General features: G+C 43.1%; 1 protein-coding gene across 7 annotated transcripts in view; it reads left to right on the forward strand.

Moving 5' to 3' along the window:
* The window catches only part of CACNB2 (calcium voltage-gated channel auxiliary subunit beta 2), a 391,254-nt gene that overhangs the window by 325,031 nt on the left and 39,372 nt on the right, over positions 1-26,851 (forward strand). For 5 of the 7 annotated variants that reach the window (XM_040352479.1, XM_040352478.1, XM_040352485.1 and 2 more), the window contains 4 exons: positions 5,984-6,106; positions 8,874-9,010; positions 19,522-19,598; positions 24,882-25,015. In XM_040352479.1, coding sequence (XP_040208413.1) covers positions 5,984-6,106; positions 8,874-9,010; positions 19,522-19,598; positions 24,882-25,015 — 471 coding nt within the window. Of the gene's footprint in view, positions 1-5,983; positions 6,107-8,873; positions 9,011-19,521; positions 19,599-24,881; positions 25,016-25,158; positions 25,179-26,851 lie in introns of all 7 variants that reach the window. The other 2 variants (XM_040352483.1, XM_040352484.1) reach the window with 1 other exon arrangement.

Here is a 26,851-nt window from a genome sequence, read left to right on the forward strand (position 1 = left end):
AACAATAGACCACCCACAACAAAGGATCCAACAGCAACAATAGCCCCCCGCAACAAAGGATCTGACTCCAACAATAGATCCCTCCCAGCAACATTAGACCCCCCCTCCAACAATAATAGACCCCTCCCAGCAACAATAGACCCCCTGTAACAATAGATCGCCCACAACAAAGGAACCGAGAGCAACAATAAATCCCTCCCAGCAACAATAGCCCCTCTGCAACAAAGGATCTGACAACAACAATAGATCGCTCCCAGCAACATTAGACCCCCCCTCCCCAGCAACTATAGACTTCCCACAACAATAGACCCCTACCAACAACAATAGATCTCCAGCAGCCAGCAACAGGAGACCCCTCCCTAAACAGTAGATTCCTCCTAGCAACAATTGACCCCCAGCAACATAGGACCCCCCCCCAGAGAAAAATAGATTCCGTACCAGAAACAATTGTCGCCCGCCCCCTCCCCTTTTCCCTGCAACAATATATTACCATTACATACACTCCTCTACATTCCTGCTAAACCAAAGCCCTGGCCTGGGGGATATTAAAGGGTAAAGTATCTCCAGGGTCTCTAACTCTTCTCCACCACCAACACTTGTCTAAGATAATAGTTGTGGGTGGAGTTGCTCCATGGAGAAGCCTTGTAGTAAAGCTCCCAGCAGGTGGAATGTAAGGATGGTGTACTAGCTCTGTATGTACAATGTGGGTCTGTGTGCCATTCAGGGCTCAGCAGTTGCAGATTCCTCTCCCGTCACCACGAGCTGCATTTTCAGAGTTCAGCATTTCCTAATTTGGTAGGGCCCATCGCGTTCTTAAGCTGCATGTTACGAAAGCTTTCTTTTTCAGATGGATGTTGTCTGTAGTATTGTAGTGCCGGCTTCCTGTAAATGTGACAAAGCTTCCTTCAATTCTACACATTTTCTTTTCTTCATCCTCTGCTCAGTCCAGGTTTTCTGTTATAAATGGAATTTCTATGTATGGCCAGATCTCACCTGATCCTCCTCTGCTGCAGTTTAATGGCCCATTCACACGACAGATATGCGCAGTCCTTTGCGCTTTATATGCAGTTCTGTGCAGTGCAGTTTTAGCCCATTCATTTTGAATGGACTGAAATTTCTCATCGCACCGCATCAAAAGGAGTGCATTGACTACTTTTGGAAACTCCCTGCAACCAGATTACATAGTACATTTGTAGCAACATGCGATCCACTGCGTTTGCGACCTTCATTGGGGGTGTCGTTAACATTGCACTGAGACCTGCTGTAGATCGCAAGGGCAGTGCGATTTAAATGCAGTGCAGGAAACCGGCACGGGAAAACGAGTTTCCCGCATGGCCCTTACTTTCACTTACAGGTCTCAGGCCTCGTACACATGACCGAGGAACTCGTCGTAAATGAAACTCGCCCTAGGCAGCCGCCTAGGGCGCCTTGCTGCCTAGGGTGCCCGGCCACTGGTGTTCATACTCTCTTCTCTCTGCAGAAAGCAACTAATTCTCAGCATCAGCAGGCTACCGCCGCTCTGTTCGCACATATTGTCAGAGGCGCAGCAGGACTGTCTGTGTCCTGACTCTTGAATGAATGAAAGCAAGCAAACATTCATTGATGGGCGCTGGTGAGGCTGCATTTGATGGGCGCTGGTAAGGCTGCATTTGATGGGCGCTGGTGAGGCTGCATTTGATGGGCGCTGGTGAGGCTGCATTTGATGGGCGCTGGTGAGGCTGCATTTGATGGGCGCTGGTGAGGCTGCATTTGATGGGCGCTGGTGAGGCTGCATTTGATGGGCGCAGGTGAGGCTGCATTTGATGGGCGCTGGTAAAGGCTGCATTTGATGGGCGCTGGTGAGGCTGCATTTGATGGGCGCTGGTGAGGCTGCATTTGATGGGCGCTGGTGAGGCTGCATTTGATGGGCGCTGGTGAGGCTGCATTTGATGGGCGCTGGTAAAGGCTGCATTTGATGGGCGCTGGTGAGGCTGCATTTGATGGGTGCTGGTGAGCGCTGGTGAGGCTGCATTTGATGGGTGCTGGTGAGGCTGCATTTGATGGGTGCTGGTGAGCGCTGGTGAGGCTGCATTTGATGGGCGCTGGTGAGGCTGCATTTGATGGGTGCTGGTGAGGCTGCATTTGATGGGCGCTGGTGAGGCTGCATTTGATGGGTGCTGGTGAGGCTGCATTTGATGGGTGCTGGTGAGGCTGCATTTGATGGGTGCTGGTGAGGCTGCATTTGATGGGCGCTGGTGAGGCTGCATTTGATGGGCACTGGTGAGACTGCATTTAATGGGCACTGGTGGGCTGAATTTGAGGGGCGCTTCATTAAAAAGGTGGGGTTTACATGTGCAGGGAAAAGGTGTGGAGTCCGGGCTGGAGCCAGGGGGCAGCAAACTAGGGGTTTCACCTAGACCAAGGGTGTCAAACACAATTTCATTGTGGGCCGCATCAGCATTTTGATTGCACTCAAAAGGGCCGGTTGTATCTGTAAGATTAGATGTCCAGAGCATCCCCTCCCCTTACATTAGATGTTCAAGAACCCCCCACCATCAGAAGTTGAGTCCCCCACTCTCCCTTACATCACAGTTCACCCCCTTTCCTTATGCTGCTGCTGGGAAGAAGCTGGATGCATTGCTTCAAAGCAGAAAGTAAGGGTCTGGAGGAGGACCAGAGGAAAGCTGTAGCTCTCCAGCAGCTGCAGAAGAGGTGTGAGGGCCACATTAAATGGCCTGGAGGGCCGGATTCGGCCCCGCTGGCCTTGTGTTTGACACCTGTGACCTAGGGTGTCAAAAATCTGCACCAGCCCTGGGGAGACCAGATAAAGTGAATGCAGGGTTCTGGGTTTAGTAACACTAACGGTTCGAATCTTGGCCGGTTCCTGCTGAGATTCAAACCATGTATGGCCGGCATAAGATTTGAACCCAGGACCCCAGTGCTCCAGGGCAGAAGTGGCTTATCCGAAACTGATATTTTAGTTTCGGTCACATGCTAAATTATATTTACTATTGACTTGAGTAGAAAGAGATCATTTCCCTTCTATTTATTTGACAATATGGAGATTTCAGGTAGAGAGACATCATGGTTGGCGCGGCTAAAGGCCCATGATGCCATCAGCCAGGGAATGATGCAACTGAAAAGCATACCCACAACAAATGGCAAATCCCAGATCCGGAATACTAGTTTGGAGTGGACTGATCTTTTCTCAATAAAGAAGAATGCACCGCCTATTTTTTTCCCAAAGAAGCACGGATCTAAATTTGGAAGATGATTGTTTCTATTTTAATAACTTGTTACCGAAAAGTTTAATGAAAGTCGAGAAATAAAATTTGCTGAAGAGCCCCGTCCTTGTGAGAATGTGATTGTTGGGAAATGTTCCATGTTACATAAAAAAAGGGAAAAGTGCTTTCTATAAATGGGAGATCCCAGGATACGAGAAGTGGATGACAAACGTTTACTAGAAAATCTGCTCTTTGTTGATTTAGTAACAGAGCTCCAGTTATATTAATTAACCCCCTGTGTACCAGCCTGTAATACCCCTTCATTACCAGGCCATTTGTCAGTCTTCATCATTGTGAAGAAAGGGGGGGGCAAGCATCTGACACACCTGGACACTTTTATTAGGCTAAAAATCGACATGTGTTCATTGTCTCCCAAATTTCAGTTCTTGACGTTTTTACTACTTGAGGAAAGTATGGCCAACTGTATCTTATGGGTGAAAAAAATACTTTCTGAGTCCAAAATGCCACCAATCAGTTTCCTAGCTCATAGTATTTTCATGCTATTCTTTTGCAATTGTAAGGCCCTGTACACACGGGCAAGATTCTCGTCAGGAAAAAAACGTTGTTTTCCCTGACGAGATTCTTGGCAAGAAACTCTTGCTGCCTGAGTGTACAGACTCTTGTTTCAAAAGAACCACGGTTCTCTTGAAAGGAAAGAACGCAGTGACATCATCGCGTACGACGAGCATGCGCACGTCAGTTTCGCCATCTTGTTTCACCCTACCTGGAAGCTACCGCGCATGCGTCAAAGTCAGTTTGAGCATGTGCGGGTTTCCACGGCGACAGGTAAGTATACACACTCTTGGGTTTCTCGTCAGGGAAACAGGCCGACAAGAATCTCGACGAGAAAAAAGAGAGCAGGTTCTCTTTTTTTCTCGTCGAGATTCTGGCCAGATTTCCTGGCGAGAAACCTGAATGCCTCGTAAACACGAACGGGAATCTCGGCAAGAAGCAGTTTTCTTTCTGGTTTTTGCCAAGAAAACCAGTCGTGTGTACACGGCTTAAGAATGGATACCATCTGATGTGAGAAAATACTTATTTTTTTTTCTTCATTTAGTCAAAGTACCCTCAAAAATGGGGTGATTGTTATATATGTGGATAATGCCCTAATTGGTGCTATATTTAAGCAGTTCCTAACCCCCCCATCCTACCTACCCTCCATTTGGATAATTTGTAAGAACTAGAAGTTTGCAGAAGTGATGTCAGCTTGGGGGCGGACCGCAGCATCAAAGTTAAAAGCTGGCTGGCTAGCGAACACCCGTCCTCTCGGGATCACAACGCGATGATGTCAGCATGCCACTCCTCCCAATGCGCGTTTCGACACACTCTGACGTCGTCCTGGGGCACGGGCAATGCCTTGACTCATCGAGTTGCATAGTAAAAAAAGAGAACCACCCCTCAATCTGAGTCTCAGGTGGCGGATCCTAATCCTCCATACTGGAGACTGGCAAAGTAACCATTATGCCAGTATTACAAATGATTTTTAAAAAGGATGATAACGATGTATTCTATTCTATTTATTTATTTTTCTATTCTTTTTATTTATTTTTTATTCTATTTTATTCTCTTTGGAAATTGGAAAATAAATTGAAAACTATTTGAATTCAAAAACTTTTCAAATTCGAAAACTTGATTCAAATTTCGCTATTTCAGATTAATTTAAATTCAGTACTATTGTAATTCGATACATCCGAATTTCCGAAAACTGAAAATGTGTCCGAATTTGTCCATGGAATGTTCCTTTTGAGTAAAAAAAAAAAAATGGCTGCTTTTTTTTTTCTTCAATCTTTTTATTGCAAAACACATATAAACACATACAAAGAATAGTGGGGTAGATTCAAGAAGCAATTGCGCCTGTGTAACCATAGGTTACACAGCGCAATTGCTTACTTGCCCTGGCGTAACGAGTGCTCCTGATTCAGGAACCTCGTTACGCCGACTGCAGCCTAAGATCTGCGCGGCATAAGGCTCTTATGCCCGCATATCTTAGGCTGCATTCTTGCGGTGGCCGCTAGGTGGCGTTCCCGTTGTGCTCAGTGTATAGTATGCAAATTGCATACTAACACCGATTCACAATGTTGCGCGAGCCCTGCGTACGCAATTTACGTCGTTTACATACGGCGGTTTTCGCGCAAGGCTGCCCCTGCTATTAGCAGGGGCAGCCCATGTTACGTATACCCGTCGTTCCCGCGTTGCGAAATTTGAATTTTACATAGTTTGCGTAAGTGAATCGTGAATGGCGCTGGACGCCATTCACGTTCACTTTGAAGCAAATGACGTCCTTGCGACGTCATTTGCCGCAATGCACGTCGGGAAAGTTTCGCGATGGAGCATGCGCTCTACGATCAGCTACGGGATCATTTAAATTGCGTGCTCTTGCGCCGGCCGGCAGCGGAGCAAATTTGCGGGGGCGCAGGGCAAAAACGTTGCCCTGCACCTTCGTAAATAATGCGCAATTCTACCTGAATCCGGGCCAATGTGTCTGGGTTTCAGGCAGTCTGAAACCCAGAAGCTTGAATCTAAACCCGAATTGTCCGGTTAGATCCCGGAGAGGTGGCAACCCTAAATTCCTCCCCACGCTATCCAAAATGAACAAAATAAATTGAATGTACATATACATGCATTTTAACTTTACTGCAAAGGTTTACAACTACTGTACTGTAATTGGATATTAGGAAGATGCCATTGTTTAAATATGTTTTCTTTGTGCTTCTCTACAGACCAAACCTGTTGCTTTCGCTGTACGGACAAATGTTGGCTACAGTTCAGCTCACGACGATGAGGTCCCGGTACAAGGAATGGCCGTTTCCTTTGAGGCTAAAGATTTTTTACACGTCAAAGAGGTGAGGGAGGCGGTGCACTCATCGGGCTTGTTTACATGTGCAGCCATCATTGCTGCCCCTCTATGTTGGATGACTTTTAAGAGATATTTGACAGGCGGCCCAGAGGAGACATGTTGTCCTTATGTTTCCTTATACCTGACAGTGGCTTCTGGTGTTCTATCTTGGGGGGGCCACAAACAAACCACCTGACCACCCCCCCATTTGTTCAGTCGGTTGGTAAAGCACCCATCCTCATCGCTCAGGTGATCAGCAAACAAACCCCCCTTTGCTTATCCGCCCACCCATCAACACCGCACTTACCCCATCTGAGTCATGGGCAGCTTCGGCGGCTTCCCCCTGCATCTCCTCCTTAGTGCCTCTCCCCCCTGCTCCCAGCCAATATGGTCGCTTCTCCTCTCGGCTAATCAGATCTTAAAACCAGCTTCCTGATTGTCCGGGAGAAGAAGGAAGACAATAGTGAATATCAATTCGCTATTGTCACACAACTGGGTGGGCTCTGCGCCCTCACATTAATTAGAGGGGCGGTGCCCCTTATTGAGTGGCACGGATACCTGATATTCATTATATGCATTTTTTGTCCTTATTAGTCAATTTCCCTATATATTCACCTTGTCTGGTTTCTCTCAAGTGTACAACCTACCCATTAAGGTTGTACATTATCCATTTGACCCATACTTGGCAGTGGCCTTTTTTTTTTTATACTTGTTTACTGTATTTCTTTTTATATGATTTGTAAAACAATAAAGATATTTTCACCTCTAAAGGAGAAGCATAGCCAAAGCTTTTTTTGGCTATACTTCTCCTATGGATCACAGGATTGCAGTTAGTTCTGACATCACAGAGCTGGTACAGGCTCTGGAAAGATCCCGATCATATGGTCAGGATCCACCCAGAAGCCTGGCTCAGCCTCTCAGCGAAATCTGCCGAGAGCCTGCGACAGCCCCTCCCACTCCCTTCACATCTCATCGCTCCAGTAAGCACTGGAGGAGAGAGCAGAGAGTCAGTGACTGACAGAGCGAGAACGAGAACTGGTCAATCAGCTGTGTTTGATCACTCAGTTCTTACTACAGAGCCTGGAGAGGGGGGGGGGGGGGGGGGGCAGATGCAGCATCAGATCATTTGCAAAGTAATTCTTCTCTTTTACCAATGCATGCATCACACACAGATGTGGCACAGCTCTTTTCACTTGAACAGGTCATGTTTGACAGTGGTACTGCCTACCAAACCCAAACCATTGTATACATTTTTGTGAACTAACATGCCTACTGCCCATGTTAATTTTTGACTTGGGCGGGGTGGGGGTGGGAGTGGTTCAACCACCTGCTTTTACCACCCCCTGCCCACCCATGTAAACTAGGCCATATTCTGTGCTAACTTGAGACTTTAACCACTTAAGGACCCCTTCACGCCGATATACGTTGGCAGAATGGCATGGCTGGGAACAATCACGTACCTGTACATGTCTCTTTAAGCCCACCTGTGGGGTCGCGAGCGCGCCACAGGCGGCACGCTCGCGACCCGAGCCGAAGCTCCGTGCCCGCGGGACGCGCGGACCCAATCGCCTCCGGTGTCCCGCGATCGGTCACCGGAGCTAAAGAACGGGGAGAGGTGAGTGTAAACACACTTCCCTGTTCTTCGTTGTGGCAGTGTCACTGATCGTCTGTTCCCTGATATAGGGAAAGGCGATCAATGATGTCACACGTCCAGCCCCACCCCCCTACATTTAGAAACACATATGAGGTCACACTTAACCCCTTACAGTGCCCCCTAGTGGTTAACTCCTAAACTGCAATTGTCATTTTCACAGTAAACAATGCATTTTTATAGCACTTTTTGCTGTGAAAATGACAATGGTCCCAAAAATGTGTCAAAATTGTCCGATGTGTCCGCCATAATGTCGCAGTCACAGAAAAAAACGCTGATCGCCGCCATTAGTAGTAAAAAAAAAAATATTAATAAAAATGCAATAAAACTATCCCCTATTTTGTAAACGCTATAAATGTTGCACAAACCAATCGATAAACGCTTATTGTGATTTTTTTTTTACCAAAAATAGGTAGAAGAATACGTATCAGCCTAAACTGAGGAAAAAAAATATTTTTATATATTTTTGGGGGATATTTATTATAGCAAAAAGTTAAAAATATAGATTTTTTTTCAAAATTGTCGCTATATTTTTGTTTATAGCGCAAAAAATAAAAACCGCAGAGGTGATGAAATACCACCAAAAGAAAGCTCTATTTGTGGGAAAAAAAAGACGCCAATTTTGTTTGGGAGCCACGTCGCACGACCACGCAATTGTCAGTTAAAGCGACGCAGTGCCGAATCGCAAAAAGGGGCAAGGTCCTTAACCTGCATAACGGTCGGGGTCTTAAGTGGTTAATGCATACTGATGCATGCTTATTTATTTTTTATCCTCTGCACTCTTGCCAGTCATTCTAGTAGACCTTAAAAAAATATGGAAACCGTGCAATTGGGCATAAATAACATAAAACGTTCTATGCTTGAAGGCAATGAGATAAATTACATCCATTGTAAAGAAAGTGTTTTTATGCAACCTCTGGTTTTCATGTGGCTTGGAGGTGCGGTATAGCACTGAGAACCTCACAAGTACGACTGAGACTTTTAATAAGACTTGTTGGCAGTACCCTAGGACATGAAATGGGAAGAATTTCCCCTCTTCTGGTTTCTATACACATGCCAGTGTTGGTTCTATTATAGATTAGCTTAAAAGCAAATCTTTACTGTATTTTTCTTCTCTTTGTAGAAATTTAACAATGACTGGTGGATAGGCCGGTTGGTGAAAGAAGGCTGTGAAATAGGATTTATTCCAAGTCCTGTGAAGCTCGAGAACATGAGGTTACAGCATGAACAAAAAGCAAAGCAGGGAAAATTCTACACAAGGTAAAGACACTTTGTAGTATGCCAAGCCTGTACGCACAAAGCATTGGCCCTCTTCAACAAGCTTCTAGAAATGTATGAGCTTCAAAAAGGGTACCCGTGGTTAGAGATAAATTCACTGTTGGTGCCAAATGTATGTGGACAGCCCTCCAATATATTGAGTTTAGGTGTTTCCAGTGAAAGGTACTGTTAGTACTACAGCATACAAAGACACGTTAGGCGAATTTGTCTTTCCAACCTTGTAAAACAGTTTTGGGGAGAACCCTTTTATGTCCCACCATGACTGTGCTCCAGTGTACTTAGCCCGCTCAATAAAGACATGGTATGATGAGTTTGTTGTGGGGAAACTCAAGTGTCCTACACAGAACCCTAACCTCAATCTTACTAAACACCTTAGGGATGAAAAGCTGATTGTGGGCCAGAATTTCTTGTTTAACATCAGTCAATGTCCTGAATAGGCACCAATTCCCACACCCATATTCCAAAATCTTGTTGAAAGCCTTCCTAGAAGAGTAAAGACTGTTAAGAGTCGCAAATGAGAGCCAACTACATTATGATTCCAATGGACTTAGGACAAGCTGTAAAACGAGCGCCAACCTGCCGAAATAACTTGTCTGCGAGCCACAGTTAAACTAACATGGGATCAACCTGGGCCCTTTGCCTTTGAAGCAGATTATCTGGATGTGGAGTTTGAGGTAATCCCTGAGGTAGTCTCCTCTTTGCACCGAAATCACGGAAGAATACCGGTGAGCGTTCTAAAATAATTCTGAACTTACATACAAGTTAAAGCCTCTAAGTCAGCTTGGACAGCTGAATACAGCTACCACAATAAACGCAACTAGTTTAGTGGCGGAGCGCCTTAAGAAATATCAGCAGAAAAGTTCTTTCCCCAAGACTCACCACTATCACCAAAGTGGAAAGAGAGGGTAAAAGAATGACTTTGGAAGTGGTGAGAGATGTTCTCGATGAATGACTATGATGTGGGCTGTGCCAAAAGTGGTCTAACCTGAAGTGTCAGAGTGAGGTGAGAACTTAAAGCGGAGTTCCAGGCTTTTTTATTAAAAGTCAGCAGCTACAAAAAGTTTAGCTGCTGACTTTTAATAAACAGACACTTACCTGTTCCACGGGCTGCCCGGAGCATCGCTCCTCTCCACCTCTTCTCCGACAGGGCCGTCATAGCCACTGTGGGCACTCTGCCATGACAGCTTTCGGCTTCACGGCCGGGCACATAGGATAACATGATCGGAAGTTTATTGACTCTAGAAAAAAATGTCTGAAGCCAAAAACAGCTGCTGTAAAAAATCCAGTGTGCATGAGGCCTAAATGGCTCACAATCAAATGCCCTTACTACACTCATAAACACCAGAAGGCCAGTGAGGGGAAAGTCAATTAGCTTACCAGTGTGTGTCCTCGAAATGTACATGGGAGAACATGTAAACTCAATGCAAATAGTGCCCAAGCTGGAATTCAGTCCCAGGGTTAAGAAAGGATAACTAACGCTAAACCTGCTCTCTGCCACATTCTAAACCTAATCTATTTAACCCTGTACAGCAAAAATCACTGTACTTTCCTATTCTGCAGCCGATCCCATCCCATCAGCTGTCAGCGGCAGCTTTAGTGTGGAGGTGTGTGCAGGAGAGGCAGCCGACAACGGAAGCCCCATAGTAAGTCTATGGGTGATGTCACTTCCCATCTATTTCACAGCCGTTGTCGGTCCTCTCCTGTACACAGCTTCTGCTGCTGGAAACTGGACTGGATCGGCTGCAGAATAGGTAAGTACAGCGATGTTTGCTTTACAGGGTTAGCTAGATTAGGTTTAGAATATGGCAGAGAGCAGGTTTAGCGTCCGTTCGTTTTTTCCTGGACTTACACTTTAAAGGGTAAGTTCACCTTTGTACACTTTTTTTCTCTTCTAAATTCCAGTTCCCCTATGCACCAATATAGCATTCATGTTCTTTTTTTGAAAAAATATCAAAGCTTTCCAATAAATCTAGTCACTTACTTTTCTTGTCCTAATCCACGTTTTCAGGCGTTTCCATTAGTAATGTCTTTCTTCCTTACAGATTTTAGGTCATGACACAGGAAGGAGTTGATCAGCTGACCTTATTAGCATACACCCTGCATCATCCACCCTCCCATTCCCAAGTGCATGTTTTTTAAAAAAAAATGCAATCAGACAATCACTAAATACACAATCAGATTGCATAGTGTATTGCATAGTGTAGTGTGGCCATCTTTATACAAGTACATAGGAGGGAGTAGACAGAAACACTCAGCTGTCAAGATCGTTCACAACTCTGCATAGCAGGAACTTGCATTCCCACATGTGTTTGTTTTTTTTTATACGTTTTTTTAGAGTGGAGATTGGTGCATTTTTTACTAAGATTTTTGGTGCAGCGCATTTCTGAAATGCAAGTTAATGCACAGATGTGAATGGAGCCACGCTGTTCTTGTGTTATCGCATCAATTTTACTTTAAGGCCCCATTTACATCTAGCATAGTGGGAGCGTGCATTTTGTGTCTCGTTTTTCCTGTGACACGCATAGGGCAGCTTGTTGATTTCAATTGGCTGCACTATATGTGGTTAATGGGACATTTTGGCATTTTGTGGGTTGCGTGTTTATTAAAGTGAAGTTCCACCCATAAATATAACATTACATCAGTAGTTTTAAAAAAATGTCATTAGTCCTTTACGAATTTTTTTTTTTTAGATGCCTTCAAAGTGTTGTTGCTAGGCAGAATAGTTAATCTTCCCACTTCCTGCACCTAGGTGCTTAATGCTTCCTAACCTACACCGCACAGACTCCTGGGAATGTAGTGGGTGTAACTTTCCAGGAATCTGTGCACTCCCCAGTCTCAAAGAATCATGTGACTTGGACAGCACAGGTGCTGAAACCCGATCTGACATTGCTTGTGCAGCACTGAGCATGTGCGAGTTTTGCAAGGCTGAAATCCAGGAAGTCATACAGTCTGGCTTCATGATGCCCACACTTAAGATGGCCCCAGTCAATTTCTATTTTATAAAGTGTCTAAATGCTGTAACAACCTAACAAAACGGACCTTAGTTTACAGACTAACTTTACTAGAATACATTAAGCTTGTGTATTACAGGGGTATTTATATTTAAAAAGTGAAATTGTGGCCGGAACTCCGCTTTAATGTGCGTTTTGCAGCATTTGTCCCTCATTTGATTACATGGCAAAATGCGTGTTTGCTTCTGTGTTTGGTGTGCATTAACAATTAATGGCACTGAAAGCGCAACTAGTAATTTTAGGCGCATAAACATTTCCATACTCTATACAATCTGATTGCATATTGTGTATTTAGTGAGAAGGGTGATCACTGATTGATTGCATTTCATTTAAAAAATGTGCACCTAGGAATAGCTGGGTGGATGATGCAGGGTGTGTGCTAATGAGATCAGCTGGTCAATTCCTTCCTGTGTCATGACCTAAAGTATGATCAGGAAGACATTACTAATGGAAATGTCTGGAAATGTGGATTAGGACAAGAAAAGTAAGTGACTTTAGATTTAATGGAAAGCTTTGATATTTTTGCAAAATAAGTACATGAATTCTATATTGGTGCTTAAGGGAGCTGGAATTTAGAAAAATAAAAGTACACAGCCACCAAAAAGGTGAACGTGCCCTTTAACCACTTGACCACCACTGGGCCTATTTTGGCACTTCTCTCCTTCATGTAAAAATCTCATTTTTTTGCTAGAAAATTAATCAGAACCCCCAAACATTATATATATATTTTTTTAGCAGACATCCTAGGGTATAAAATGGCAGTCATTGCAACTCGCACGGTATTTGCGCAATAATTTTTCAAACACCTTTTTTTGGGAAAAAAAAAAACGGTTTCATGGATTAAAAAATAGCAAAACAGTAAAGTTAGCCCAATTTTTTTGTATAATGTGAAAGATGATGTTACGTCGAGTAAATAGATACCTAACATTTCACGCTTTAAAATTGCGCACACTCATGGAATGGCGCCAAACTTCGGTACTTCAAAATCTCTATAGGCGACGCTTTATTTTTTTTTTACAGGTTACTATTTTCGAGTTACAGATGAGGTCTAGTGCTAGAATTGTTGCACATGCTCTAACGCACGCGATGATACCTCATATGTGGGGTTTGAACGGCGTCTACATATGTGGGCGGGACTTGCATGTGTGTTCGCTTCTGCGCGCGAGCTACCGGGGATAGGGGCGTTTAAAAAAAAAATTCATTTTATTTTTATTTTACTTCATTTTTTTATTTTTACACTTTGATTTTTTATTTTTATTTTTTTTGATCACTTTTATTCCTATTACAAGGAATGTAAACATCCCTTGTAATAGGAATGTGTGTGACAGGTCCTCTTTTATGGAGAGATGTGGGGTCAATAAGACCCCACATCTCTCCTCCAGGCTTACAAGCATGAAATCGGTGAGAAAAAAATCACCGATCTCACACCGACAGCCGCGATTGCGGCTTTGTTTACTTCCGGGTACCGGGCGTGACGTCGTAACGTCGCGCCTGGGCCTCCGAAGGTCATAGAGATGATGACATCATCCACTCTAAACAGCTCCATAGAAACTCTGTTTAATCAATAACATTTTCTGAAAAAATCACTAAACTTAAACTGCTTTTCACAAAAACTGTAATAGATATCAAACTGAAAAGATATTGCCGGATAGCTGAATATTTTGTGAACATTTTAACGTTTGTTTGGTGTCTGTAGGTGAAAGTATGAAGGAGCTGAAACTTTTGGTAGCAGAGATTTTAAAGATTTGAAGCATGCTCTCATTGACTTCAATGTTAAAAAAAGTGTCTAAAAGCTTAATATTTTAAAAAGTATAAATAGTAGAAAAAAAGTTGAAGTCCCATCATTAGCTGAAAGAGCTGAACATTTTAAAAGTTGAATGGTCTTAATAGCTGAAAGTATGCAGAAGTTACGCAGAGCCAAAAAACATACGTAATAAAAATAAGAATAATAAAAAATGAATAACAATACTGGGAATGCTATAGAGCATTCCCACTAATTACTATTAATCTGTTGAGTTTTTCATCCTGCTGTATAACAAACTAGATGGAAAGTTGAATTGGGTCATAAAATATGATTGCTGGCTTCAAGATCAGGGTGTGTTGAGCAAATGTATAGACACCTAGATGATATTAGATGATGACTACGGCTACATCTGTTAGCCACATGGAACTGTATTTTGATTGTGCATGCTCACACCTCCACCGACAAGCTGTACAACCAATTGAGGTCTTACACGTATCTGTTTTTGTTAATTTTTTTTTTATTTTATCTGAAAAATCTCAATAAAAAACAATAAAAAATAAATAAAAAATGAAATAAATTGTGCCAGAATGAGATGGGAAAACATAATTATTTGTGGATATATTTATTATCATATTGTTACAGCAATCTGTTTTTCCCATACAGAAATTACATGAATTTTCAAGGGAAGTTCAGGGACCCCTATTAAGATGGGATTATTTTTGGATGCTTTGGTATTCCGGAACTTGGCAAGTCAATGATGTTTGGATGCCAAACAGCTTCATTCATATAATAGCAAAGCAACCGTTTTATGCAAGGATGTGCCTGCTTTTCATTTAACCTCTTCCATACCGGGCAGTTATACACACTTCCATACCAGGCCTATTCTGGCACTTCTCTCCTACATGTACAAATCATAATTTTTTTGCTAGAAAATTACGCAGAACCCCCAAACATTATATATGTTTTTTTAGCAGACACCCTAGGGAATAAAACGACGGTCATTGAAACCTTTTATCTTGCACGGTATTTGCGCAATAATTTTTCAAACGCCTTTTTTGGGGAAATTTTTTTTTCATGAATTAAAAAAATTTAAAAACAGTAAAGTTAGCCCAATTTTTTTGTAAAATATGAAATATGATGTTACACCGAGTAAATAGATACCTAACATGTCACGCTTTAAAATTGCGCACACTCATGGAATGGCGCCAAACTTCGGTACTTAAAAATCTCCATAGGCAACGATTTGAAATTTTTTACAGGTTACCAGTTTAGATTTACAGAGGAGATCTAGTGCTAGAATTGTTGCTGGCACTCTAGCGCACGCGGCGATACCTCACATATGTGGTTTAAACGGCGTTTACATATGTCGGCGGGACTTGCGTGTGCGTTCGCTTCTGCGCGCAAGCTACCGGGGACAGGGGCGTTAAAAAAATAAATTTTTATTTCTTTTTTGTTTTTATATATTTATTTCTTTTTTTACACTTTTTTTTAAATTTTTTTTTTTTTTTATCACTTTTATTCCTATTACAAGGAATGTAAACATCCCTTGTAATAGGAATGTGTGTGACAGGTACTCTTTATGGAGAGATGCGGGGTCAATAAGACCCCACATCTCTCCTCCAGGCTGGAAAGCATGAAATCGGTGAAAAAAAATTCACCGATCTCATGCTTGTGGTTGCTTAGCAGCCGCAATCGCGGCTTTGTTTACTTACGGGGACCCGGGCGTGACGTCATCACATCGCGCCCGGGTCCTCCGACGGTCATAGAGATGACTGGTGACCATCTGGTCACCAGTCATCTCTATGCTTCCTGCGAGCGCCGGACGATTCGTTCTCCGGGCCCCCGATGGCACGGGAGAGCCCGGAGAAGCACCGGATGGCGGCGGGAGGGGGGGGATGTCCCCTCCCGCCGCCTGTAAGAACGATCTAGCGGTGGAACTGCCGCTATGATCGTTCTTACGTTGTGCAGAATCGCCGGCAATTTAGAAGGATATCTGAATGATGCCTCTAGCTGCAGGCATCATTCAGATATCCACCCGGAAAGCCCAGGACGTCACATGACGTCCACTCTGAACGGCAGAAGTTCTTTGTGGACGTCATTTTACTATGGGCCGGTAGGGAAGTGGTTAAAGAAAATGATTTCTAAAGCATCCATGTTATATAACCCCATAATATGTTACAAAAACTGTTTTTGCAGTGTCCACATTGCCTTATACACACGATTGGAATTTCCATAGAAAAAAGTCAGACGGAATTTTTTCATGGGATATTCCGACCGTGTGTGTGTCCCATTTGGATTTTTTCCATCGGAAATTCAGACGGACTTAGAAAGAGAACATGTTCTCTCTTTTTCTGATGAAAAATTCAGATCGTCTGTGTGGAACTCCAACGGAGAAAAAAACACGCATGCTCAGAATCAAATCGACACATGCTCGGAAGCATTGAACTTTAATTTTTCTCAGCTCGTCGTAGTTTGTACGTCACCGCGTTTTGGACGGTCCGAATTTGGTGTGACAGTGTTTATGCAAGACGGCTTCAACGGAATTCCATCAGAAAAATAAGTCGGAGTTTATCCCAACGGAAATTCCGATCGTCTGTACAGGGCATTACTCTTGTCTTTTGTGGAGATTATGGATATATACTACAGATGAATGGGCTCTTCAAATGATTCATTGGAATTTAATAGACTCTAATGCCGCATACACACGGTCGAAATTTCCGGCAACAAATGTTCGATGTGAGCTTGTTGTCGGAAAATCCGACCGTGTGTAGGCTCCATCAAACATTTGCTGTCAGAATTTCCGACAACAAATGTTTGAGAGCTGGTTCTCAATTTTTCCGACAACAAAAGTTCTTGTTGGAAATTCCGATCGTCTGTAGCCAATTCCGACGCACAAAAATCCTACGCATGCACGGAATCATTGAACTTAATTTTTCTCGGCTCGTTGTAGCGTTGTACGTGACTGCATTCTTGACGTTCGGAATTTCCGACAACATTTGTGTGACCGTGTGTATGCAACACAAGTTTGAGCCAACATTCTGTTGGGAAAAAAAAAACATTTTTGTTGTCGGAATGTCCAATCGTGTGTACGCGGCATACAGATGCAATGGGATATATAGGATCTAATGATGCAATGGGATCTTCCAGTTTTTATGCCATGCTGACAGCATCATCATCAGCAGTAGTAGTTGGAACAATTATCAACTCCAGGCTCGACTATGCAAACTCCCTCTACCTAGGACTACACAAATATCAGATTTCTCGTCTACAAGTCGCCCAGAACACGCCAGTCAGACTGGTAACGGGGAAAAAAAACTGGGAATCAATCACCCTGTCCCTGAGGACCCTTCATTGGCTAGCCGTAAAGGATCGGGTCACATTCAAGGCCCTCTGCCTCACTCACAAATGTATACAAGGAATCGCCCCCCAATATTTATGTGAGAAAATAAAATACCACAACCCCAATCGTGTTCTTTGATTAACCAACCAAAATGTACTTCAAATCCCCAAATCGCGCTACAATATTAAAGGAGAACAAAGATTTGCAGTACAAGGACCTCGGCTGTGGAACGCGCTACCAACTAACATCCGAATAGAAGAAAGTCATCGGGCCTTCAGAAAAAACTCAAGACCCATCTCTTCTGAAGGATAAGGAACAAAATGGATACCAAGCGCCTTGAGGAGATTCAGTTCGCATTTGTAGCGCTATACACATTATTCACTCACTCATCTGTCTGTAGTGGAGGGTGTGACACAGACACAAAGTATAGGAAAGTGTCAGATACTAAATGCCGATAAAATTGTTAACTATTTTTATAGATTGATTGAGCCCTGCTAAAAAATAACCTGTTTTCAAGTAAGCCATACTTCTTAAAAAAAATGTTTTCTACAATTTATTACATATTTGAGAAGATTCATTTAACTTAACTGCAGGTTTTGGTAAAAATATTTTCAAGAATTGCCATACAGTAGATGATATAAAAAAAAGCAGCTGTAAATGAAAAATCCACCTCTTCTCCAGCCTTTGCCCCCCATATACTCACTGCTTTACAATCCAGTGGTAGTGCTCTTCTGGGTTGAATGATACCCGTGCCATTAAACCCAACTCCTGTGAGCCCAGGATTCACAAAAGTTCCTTGTATTCAAGGCAGCATTCAGAACACGTTCACGGTGAGGAGGAAGAGGAGTCATGGCGCCATGTTACTGGACCAAACACCAGAACCATAGTATTATTATTAATATTATACAGGATTTATATAGCGCCAACAGTTCACATAGCGCTTTACAAAATTAAGGCATACGGTACAGTTACAATACAATACAATTCAATACAAGAGGACTCACAGGGCCCTACTATAAAAAAAATTATATTCAGACACAAAAATAAGGGGTGCAGGGTTCTCCAAAGTGATGGGCAGCAAATAGAATGTCAGGTCACCTGTGGCCAGGTGAAAAATGCACCCCGGGTGCACCGCAAGGTAGTGAACCCAATAGCGGACTGCTGCGGATGGACAGGAAACGTGAGCCCAAGATTCCCCAGGGCACGGGGTCTAAGGTCCAGCAGGTGTTCACCAGAGCCTCTATTGGTGAGGATGGCCTTCGCTGCAACTGAACCCAGGTCGCGGCCCCTGGAGTCCCCCAGGTCACGCTGCGTAGGGAGAGAGGGGAAGCAGCCACTCAGGACACAAGGGATAGTGATGGGTAAGCCGAGGTCGGGGCTACAGGCAGACGAGGGTAACCAAGGGACAGGCCAAAGGTCAGGGTAACAAGCAAACAGGAGTAGTCAGGGATGAGCCAAAATCGGTACACAGAAAGGTTAACGTAGCACGCGGCAAACAGGAACACAAGCTAGCAAACAAAGTTGAACAGAAAAGCAGACCTGTAGTGCACTAGTTAATATAGAGTTCCTGGGGTGGAGCCATACAGGGAGGAGAGGTGATAAAAGTCAGCCAGAAAGAGAGTCAGGCCTCTAATGGACACATGGAGGAGAAGGTAAGCTGCCAGACATTATTGCATGTCCATGACACAGAAGTGAAAGGGAAACCCAGAGATGGGCTTTTGGGTGGATTAACAGCCCAATTTTTTTTTTAGCTTTGAATAGGGTAGGAAGAGTTTAAAAACCATACCATTTTTTTTTTGTCTGTGTACCATTGGGGAGATTTACCTTTATTTTCCCTCCCAGAGACCCAACAGGGAGAGGATGAAATCCCCCAAAGTGAGGGGAATTCCCCTTCTGCACAGTTTTGCCCAGAACAGGGGTACCCATTGGAAGGTTTCTCATTACTTTTTGTTCGGGGACAACTTGAACATTTTGGATTTCCTGTCGCTTGCTGTTTTGGTGACAGTAGTCATCAAAACAAACAGAGTGGGGAATCTACCCAATGGGGATCCAGACAGCAATAACAATTTGAGTATATAGCCTTTCCCTATGTTATTTAAAACGAAAACAAAAAAAAGTTCTGCCTACAGACACACTTTAACCTTTTAATAAAATGATATAATGACGGACTTTGTTTCAATATTTCATTGGAACCGACAAATCATGTTTCAGGATTTCCTGCATACAAAATGGGGTTTTGGGTGTAAAGTGAAGATACTGTAGATAACTATTATTAAAATTGTACTTTGTGTATGCTCACCGCTCTTATCCAGTGCTGTAAAAATCTTCTCTGATTGTGTACATTCACTATCTTTTTTTACTACAGTAGTAAATGGTCTAATGCTTTCCTTCTCACCAGTAAAATCGGGGGCAATTCCTCTTCCAGCTTGGGTGATGTGGTACCTAGCTCTAGAAGATCAACTCCACCATCATCTGGTAAGAAACACTTATTTCCAAAATCCCATGTGCTCTCCTCTGTGTTCAGTCAGATCTCCTCCAATATGATACGCATTGTTATGACATTTGTTGTTCCAGCTGTCCCCTCCAATGAGTTTGCTCCAACAATCTTCTTATTGTAGATTCCTCTGGAAGTCTCCTCTACCACTCTCCTCTGATAATCACATAATGATCCTCTTTCAATAACCTCTTGTGAGGGTTCTTTAGCAGTCTCCTTGTAGGAGATTCCCCTGGCAGTTTCCTGACACTTTCCATGAGGTTGTCCTAGAAAACTGACTCAATAAAATTCTGTTAGCAATCGCCATCTATAGGGTGACTAGTGAACTGCTCCTATTTTCTGCTACTCAAATGGTATAGTCTAGTGCAAAACAATTTAAAACTTAACCTAGCCAAATATTTTTTAATTTAATTTTAGTCATTGGATAGACTTGGGAAGAATTAAAAAAAATTCTATCAGGTTTTTATTCCTGACTGTGAATCCATTAAGTTGATTTTTCTCTCACTTCCTGAGGTTGTCACCAGGGCAGGACAGACAGCAATAAAACATCCTCAGAAGTTCCAACCCATCTCCTCTCACCCTGCTCTACTTAAAGGTTAATACCCTTAGACCAAGGTTTCACAACCAGGGTACCATGGGCACTTAGGCTCGGTTCCCACTGCCCGACTCGGAATTCCAACTTGTGAGACCCCAAGTCGTGTGACATGTGAAATCCCATGTTAGTCAATGAGAGCTGTCTTAATTGGCACTACTGAAATCGCTCGGACTTTAGAAACGTTTCCTGTACTACTTCAATTTGACATCTATCCGACTTGTGCCCATAGACTTTAATGGAAGTCACCTCCAAGTCAGGTCCTCATCTATATTAATGGGATTTGGATTCAACCTTACAGGAAGATTACCCAGGCATTCCCTAAATGTTGCGTCAAAAGTCCCTTTAAAGCAGCATCAAGTAGTACTCAAGATACCAGCAAAAAGTCGCACCGTAACTTCCACCACTTTACAGTGGGGCAGTGTGAACCAAGCCCTAAGGTTCTTCCAGAGGTTGCTAGGCGTTCCTCGAGCAATGAGCAATTTCTGCCTCTCAGATAATTCAATGGACACCATTGATCTTTCTATCTTTTAGAAGGGAAATACTTCCCAATGATCACAAATGTAAGGAATATTTATTTTCCCACTGACTATCACACTAATGCACAGGTATCAAACACAAGGCCCACGGGCCGAATTTGGCCATCCAGGCCATTTTATGTGGCCCTCGCACCTCCAGCCCTCCCCTGGTCCTCCTCCAGACCCTTACTTTCTGCTTTCAAGCAATGCATCCAGCTTCTTCCCAGTAGCAGCATAAGGAAAGGGGGGGTACACTGTGATGTAAGGGAGAGTGGGGGACTCAACTTCTGATGGTGGGGTGACTCTTGACATCTAATATATGGGGAGGGGATGTGCTGCACATCTAATCTTGCAGATACAACCGGCCCTTTTGAGGGCAATCATAATGCTGATGCAGCCCACAATGAAATTGAGTTTGGCACCCCTGCGCTAATGTATCATGAGTTGTAGATATAGTAACTTTTAGTAGGGGTTCCCTGAGACCAAAAAGTTATTTGAACGGTTCCTCTATGTTGAAAAGGTTGAGAAAGGCTGCCTTAGACAAAGCAAAATACCCAAATGACAGTGAGCTTTGCAGGAAATGACAAGTCTCAAGCATCCCAGAATACAGATCCTGTTGTTGTCCCATGTATAGCGGACTGTGTCCCACAAATACTGTACTTCTCTTTCATAGATGCCTGATTTTTAAAGCCGGATGTGTCTTCCTTTGGTATAGTGTCATAATAAAAGATGTACATCTGTTTTCATGGCCACAAACTGATGTGTACTATTTTATTTACGGTTGTTATCTTTTGATCAATTTTCTTGGTACAATGTGATATATGGAAATTGGAAATAAACGCGGAGAGAGAGTTGTTGTTCCAGCGGCCAATCAGATTGATTTCTGTAGCCAAAAGCTCCACTTTTGGTCCAATTTGCATAAATCTACTTAAAGGGGCCTTCCAGATTTGACCAACCTTGTCTACCCAGAGAAACCTAAAGCTATAAAAAATGTTTTCTTTGTTATATACAGTCTGAAGACAGACAGAACCCTGGGTTGTGTAAAATAAAGACCTCACAACTGATACAATTTGTTTTCTTGTTTTAAACCTTGGGTCCATCCACAGAGCACCTTGAATGTCCATTGACCTTGTCAGATTTTAGAGAATGATTAGTTAAATAAAAAGCAGCCCACCAAACCTCTCCTGCTCCTTGCTATTCCACTGTGAAGCATACCTGTATACAATACAGCCATTACCTATTGGGGATGGGGGGTGGGGGGGGGGGGCACACTATAGAAAGTCAAAGATCACATTTATGGTGAAACCACAAAAATTATTATGGTGAAAGAAGATATTAATTGTAGAAAGTATAGACAATAAAAGTAATTTATTGTATTCTGTAGTTACATAGAAGTTGGTAGGAGTAGTTGCTGAGTGCAGCAGGAAGCTGAAGATTGACACTCCCAGAAGTGTAATTTTCTGAACAGACTTCAGAGTGGCAATTTGTGGTGCAGGGTAAGCAATAATATTCCCGCGCTAACCAAATCTATAAGTTAAAGGGGTTGTAAAGGTATTTTTTTTTTTTAAATAACAAACACGTTATACTTACCTCCACTGTGCAGCTCGTTTTGCACAGAGTGGCCCCAATCCTGGTCTTCTGGGGTCTCTCTGCGGCTGTCTTGGCTCCTACCCGCAAGAACTAACCCCCTTCATGCAAGCTCTCTCCCATGGGGGTTAGTTCTTGCGGGCTCGCTCCAGTGATACAGCCGGCGGCCATAGCTGCAGACTGTATCACTTGGCCCCGCCCCACGGCATGCCGCATCATTGGATGTGATTGACAGCAGCGCGAGCCAGTGGCTGCGCTGCTTTCAATCAACCAATGAATGAGCCGAGAAGCCCAGCTGAGAAGCCAGCTCGTTCACGGAGCAGGATTTTCGAGGGGTCAGGTAAGTAAACGGAGGGGGGCTCGGGGCCGATAATCCTCGGATGTTTTTTCACCTTAATGCATAGAATGCATTAAAGTGGAAGTAAACCCTTCAATTCGATAGTTACAAAAACAGTTAACATTGCCGGCATGCCGGAAATGCTAGCTGTCACATTTGTTTGTGCTCTCAACCAAACTGCCAAACCACCCAATGGCTGGTTTCATAACAGGTCACATGTACAGCATAATGGCAGTTGCAGATTAAACAGAGGTCAAGATGGCCGCTTCCTTGGCTGAAAACGATAGGAGGGTTTACTTCCACTTTAAGCTGAGAAAAGTGTGCCTTTACAACCCCTTTAAGATACTGCTGCTAACACTGAAGGTAATCTCATAACCCAAATAAAATATAAACGTAAAAATAGTGCTGCGCTGTAAATGAAAATAAAGTGCAATAGTGCTCAGTGACAGGTATACTTAGCAGAGGCAATGGACCAATATTCAATAAATAGCAAATTCTAAAAAATGGCTCAATAAATAATCAAATGCTCAATAAATAATCCTTTCATAGAATGATAATATCCGTATAGTGTGCAAATAAAGTGAAGAAATGCCAAGTAAGAAGTGCACTGAAGGATTCAAATTCCTATAAATGCATAACAGATCATACAAAAGTGTAAAAACGTGTCACATGCTCATCTTGTAGGAATAAATACATATGCATAAGCGCAATAAATTACTAAAAATAAGTAATGTCATAAAATAAAGTGCAGGATGGATAGGTGACTGTATAATAACAGTGTCAAACAATACGGTGCTGGTGCTGGTGATCACTCTCTGGCATGGAGTGCTGATAGCGGGTGATTTCTGACTTCTGTGCAACGTAATGTGTGGATGTCCCCTTACCTAATGCTGTAAGGTCACAGCATGTGGGTATATCTTTCTATGGGACCAGTAATATCTCCTGGCAAGCTCCCAGTCTGGTGTCTCCTGCTCCGCTGGTGTGTATCTCCTATCTGGAATCAAAGTCCCCTTTTTTGTCCCTGGTATGTCTGCATCAAGTAGGCCTCACAATGGGGCATGGGGAGATGTAAAGAGGCATGCACGATAGTGTTGTAGTTTTAAATATTTATTGGGTAACAGCAACAAATAAAATAAAGTACTCACATTGGAAAGTATCAAACAGGCATGTAAATACGAGCAGCGATCGCCCTCGTCACTTCTGGTGCCTAGTGTTCCCGACACATGTTCGTCCCCGGATGAGTCACGTGACTGTGACAAACACGCGTTGGGAACACTAGGCAACGGAAGTGACATGGGCAAGCTCGCTGCTCGTATTTACATGCCTGTTAGATACTTTCCAATGTGAGTACCTTGTTTTATTCGTTGCTCTTACCCAATAAATATTTGAAACTACTACACTACCGTGCATCCAAATGATACTCTGATCTTACACAAAGCTTAATTTCCTCAATCCTTATGGCTGAATGGACCAAAGAGGGAGTGAGGGAAAGGTGAGTGTGGATTGCTGGGCAGGAAAAAGTACCTGTTTGATCCTGCATGGGCAAATAAAAGGTTTGATTTAAGCCCAATACGTCTAAAGCCTCGTACACACACACGGTTTTCTTGGCAAGCTGCTGGCAGAGCTTTCTTGCCGAGTAAACTGTGCGTGTGTACGAGGCTTTGAGGTTTCTCTTCAAGAAATCTGCCCAGAATTTCAACGAGGACAATAAAGAACCTGCTCTCTATTTTCTCGTTGTGAGATTCTCGGCAGTGCTTCCTCGAGCGTGTGTATACTTACCTCTCCATCGAATGTGACGAGCGCATGCTCGTCGTAGTTGATGACGTCACCACGTTAGTGCCATTCAAAAGAACGGCGGTGTACACTCGGCCGGCAAGAGAATCTTGCCAAGAATCTTGTCAAGAAAAACTACGTTTTTTTTTTTCTTACAAGATTCTGGGCCGTGTGTACAGGGCTTTAGTTTTTGCAGTTGATGCTCATATTTAGATATCTGCAACGTTTGCTTTGATAGCTCAGTGTATGGCTGCCATTTTTAATCTAAACAGGGAGAAAACACGTACAAATTTGTTTTGTATGGCAGTAGCTATGCAAGCCTCTGCTTTTGGAAACTGGAATACGCCTTTAAGTTAACTTGTTTCTGACATTTCCTTTTCAGGTAAAATTGTATAACTGTCATCCAATGTCCTCTGTTTTCCCACCTGATAATTGTACATGGTTTGTCTGTATATAGCTATAGACTTAGATGCAACTGGCTTAGAAGCAGAAGAGCTTGATATCCCAGCCAACCACCGATCCCCTAAACCCAGTGTAAACAGTGTAACATCACCCCTCTCCAAAGAGAAAAGAATGCCTTTTTTTAAGAAGGTAACCAGCTCCGGTGTGACGCTCGCCATCCGCACTGCTGCTCCTTGTTACGCATTGCAAGTCCTGTTAAATGTCCGTCTCTCGACTTGTCAATAACATGCATGCCTTTGTTGTTCTTTGTTTCTCTTTCATGCTGCTTGTAGCTAAACAGAAGCAAAAATCGGTAAGTTCACTGTGACATGGGTGAAGAGTTTACCTAGCCACTGGCATCATGAGTATATAGTTGACCTTGCTTCTTCATAGAGTGGGTCTTTCAGAAGTACCATAGATGGACAATAATGCCTATACTGTTGTGTGAAAATCATGGGCTTCATGTATGATGATCAGAGAAGAGCAAAGCTCTGGTGCTTCCCGTTTTTACCAATCACATCCCAGATGCTGTGTATCTATTGCTGCTTATAGAAGCAAGCATCTGAGGCATAGAAAAGTAATGGTAGAGAAAGGTCAAATGTTTTTTTTTTTTTTACATTTTTGTCTAAGGATAGGTTTATTCCAAGCCATGTTTAAAGCTGAATTTTGGATTGTGCAGATTAAATGCTAATTTTGTCTATGGGATGATGACTAAGGTTAATTACTGCTATATTCCTTGTCCCCTTGGCATTCAGTGCCCTCCTCTTGTCCAATGTTCCTGGCCTTAAGCCCTGTACACACGATCGGTTTGTCCGATGAAAACAGACCGATGGACTGTTTTCATCGGACAACTCAATCGTGTGTGGGCCCCATCGGTTTGTTTTCCATCTGTGAAAAAAAATAGAACATGTTTTAAATTTTTCCTATGGTTAAAAAAAACGATCGTCTGTGTGGAAGTCCATTGGTCAAAAATCCACGCATGCTCAGAATCAAGTCGACACATGCTTGGAAGCATTGAACTTCATTTTTCTCAGCACTACGTAGTGTTTTACGTCATCGCGTTGGACACGGTCGGATTTTTGACTGATGGTGTGTAGGCAAGACTGATGAAAGTCAGCTTCATCGGATATCCGACGAAAAAATCAGTCGGATTAGATTCCATCAGATATCCAATCATGCGTACAGGGCTTTAGAGTCCTTAAGAACCTTTGCATGACCTAAAAGGAGGAAGCCTATGGGAGCCATCTATGTGTAAACCATTTATTAAAAATGAGGTAAAATGAATAATTGCACTCACTGCATAAGGTTGAATGTCAAATAAGGCAAAATAGAGTCTTCTGTGAAGCAGCCATGGTATGCAGAGATTGGCAGTCAAAAAGCGGCTGGAGTATGCAGGCGCCGGGAAGCTGCTGGTGAGACGGGGAGAAGAACTGCTGTCAAGCTGAAATGCAAGATCTCCAGGATGTGGTCAGAGGCTTCCAGGTTGCTTCTTGCCACAGCTCTGCATCCACCAGCCACTTGCGTGCTGATCTCTGCTTACCATGGCCGCTTCACAGAGGACTCTATCATGCCTTGTTTGACATACTGGGCCATATTCTGAGTAAGGATACAATGGAGTATCTCAGGATACTCCATCGTATCTCTCTTTTTTGGCCCGTGTATCTATGCGACTGATTCTTAGAAAATTTTTCGCATAGATACACTCAGGGCCGCCATCAGGGGGGTACAGGCAGTACACCTGTAAGGGGCCCGGATGGCAACCCCCTTTTAAAAAAAAAAAAAAAAAAAAAAAAATTTTTTTTTTTTTTTTTTTTTTTTTTAGATTTTTTTTTTTTAGGGGTCCGGAGGTCCCCAGGGGCCCGGAGGCCCACAGGGCCCCATATGGAAACTCCCCCTTTTTTTTATTATTTTTTTATAAAAAATATATATATTTTTTTTTAAATATATTTTTATTTTATTTTTTATTAAAGGGCCAATTTTTTTATT

Source organism: Rana temporaria, chromosome 5 (assembly GCF_905171775.1).
Source record: "Rana temporaria chromosome 5, aRanTem1.1, whole genome shotgun sequence".
In the NCBI taxonomy this organism is placed as follows: Eukaryota; Metazoa; Chordata; class Amphibia; order Anura; family Ranidae; genus Rana; species Rana temporaria.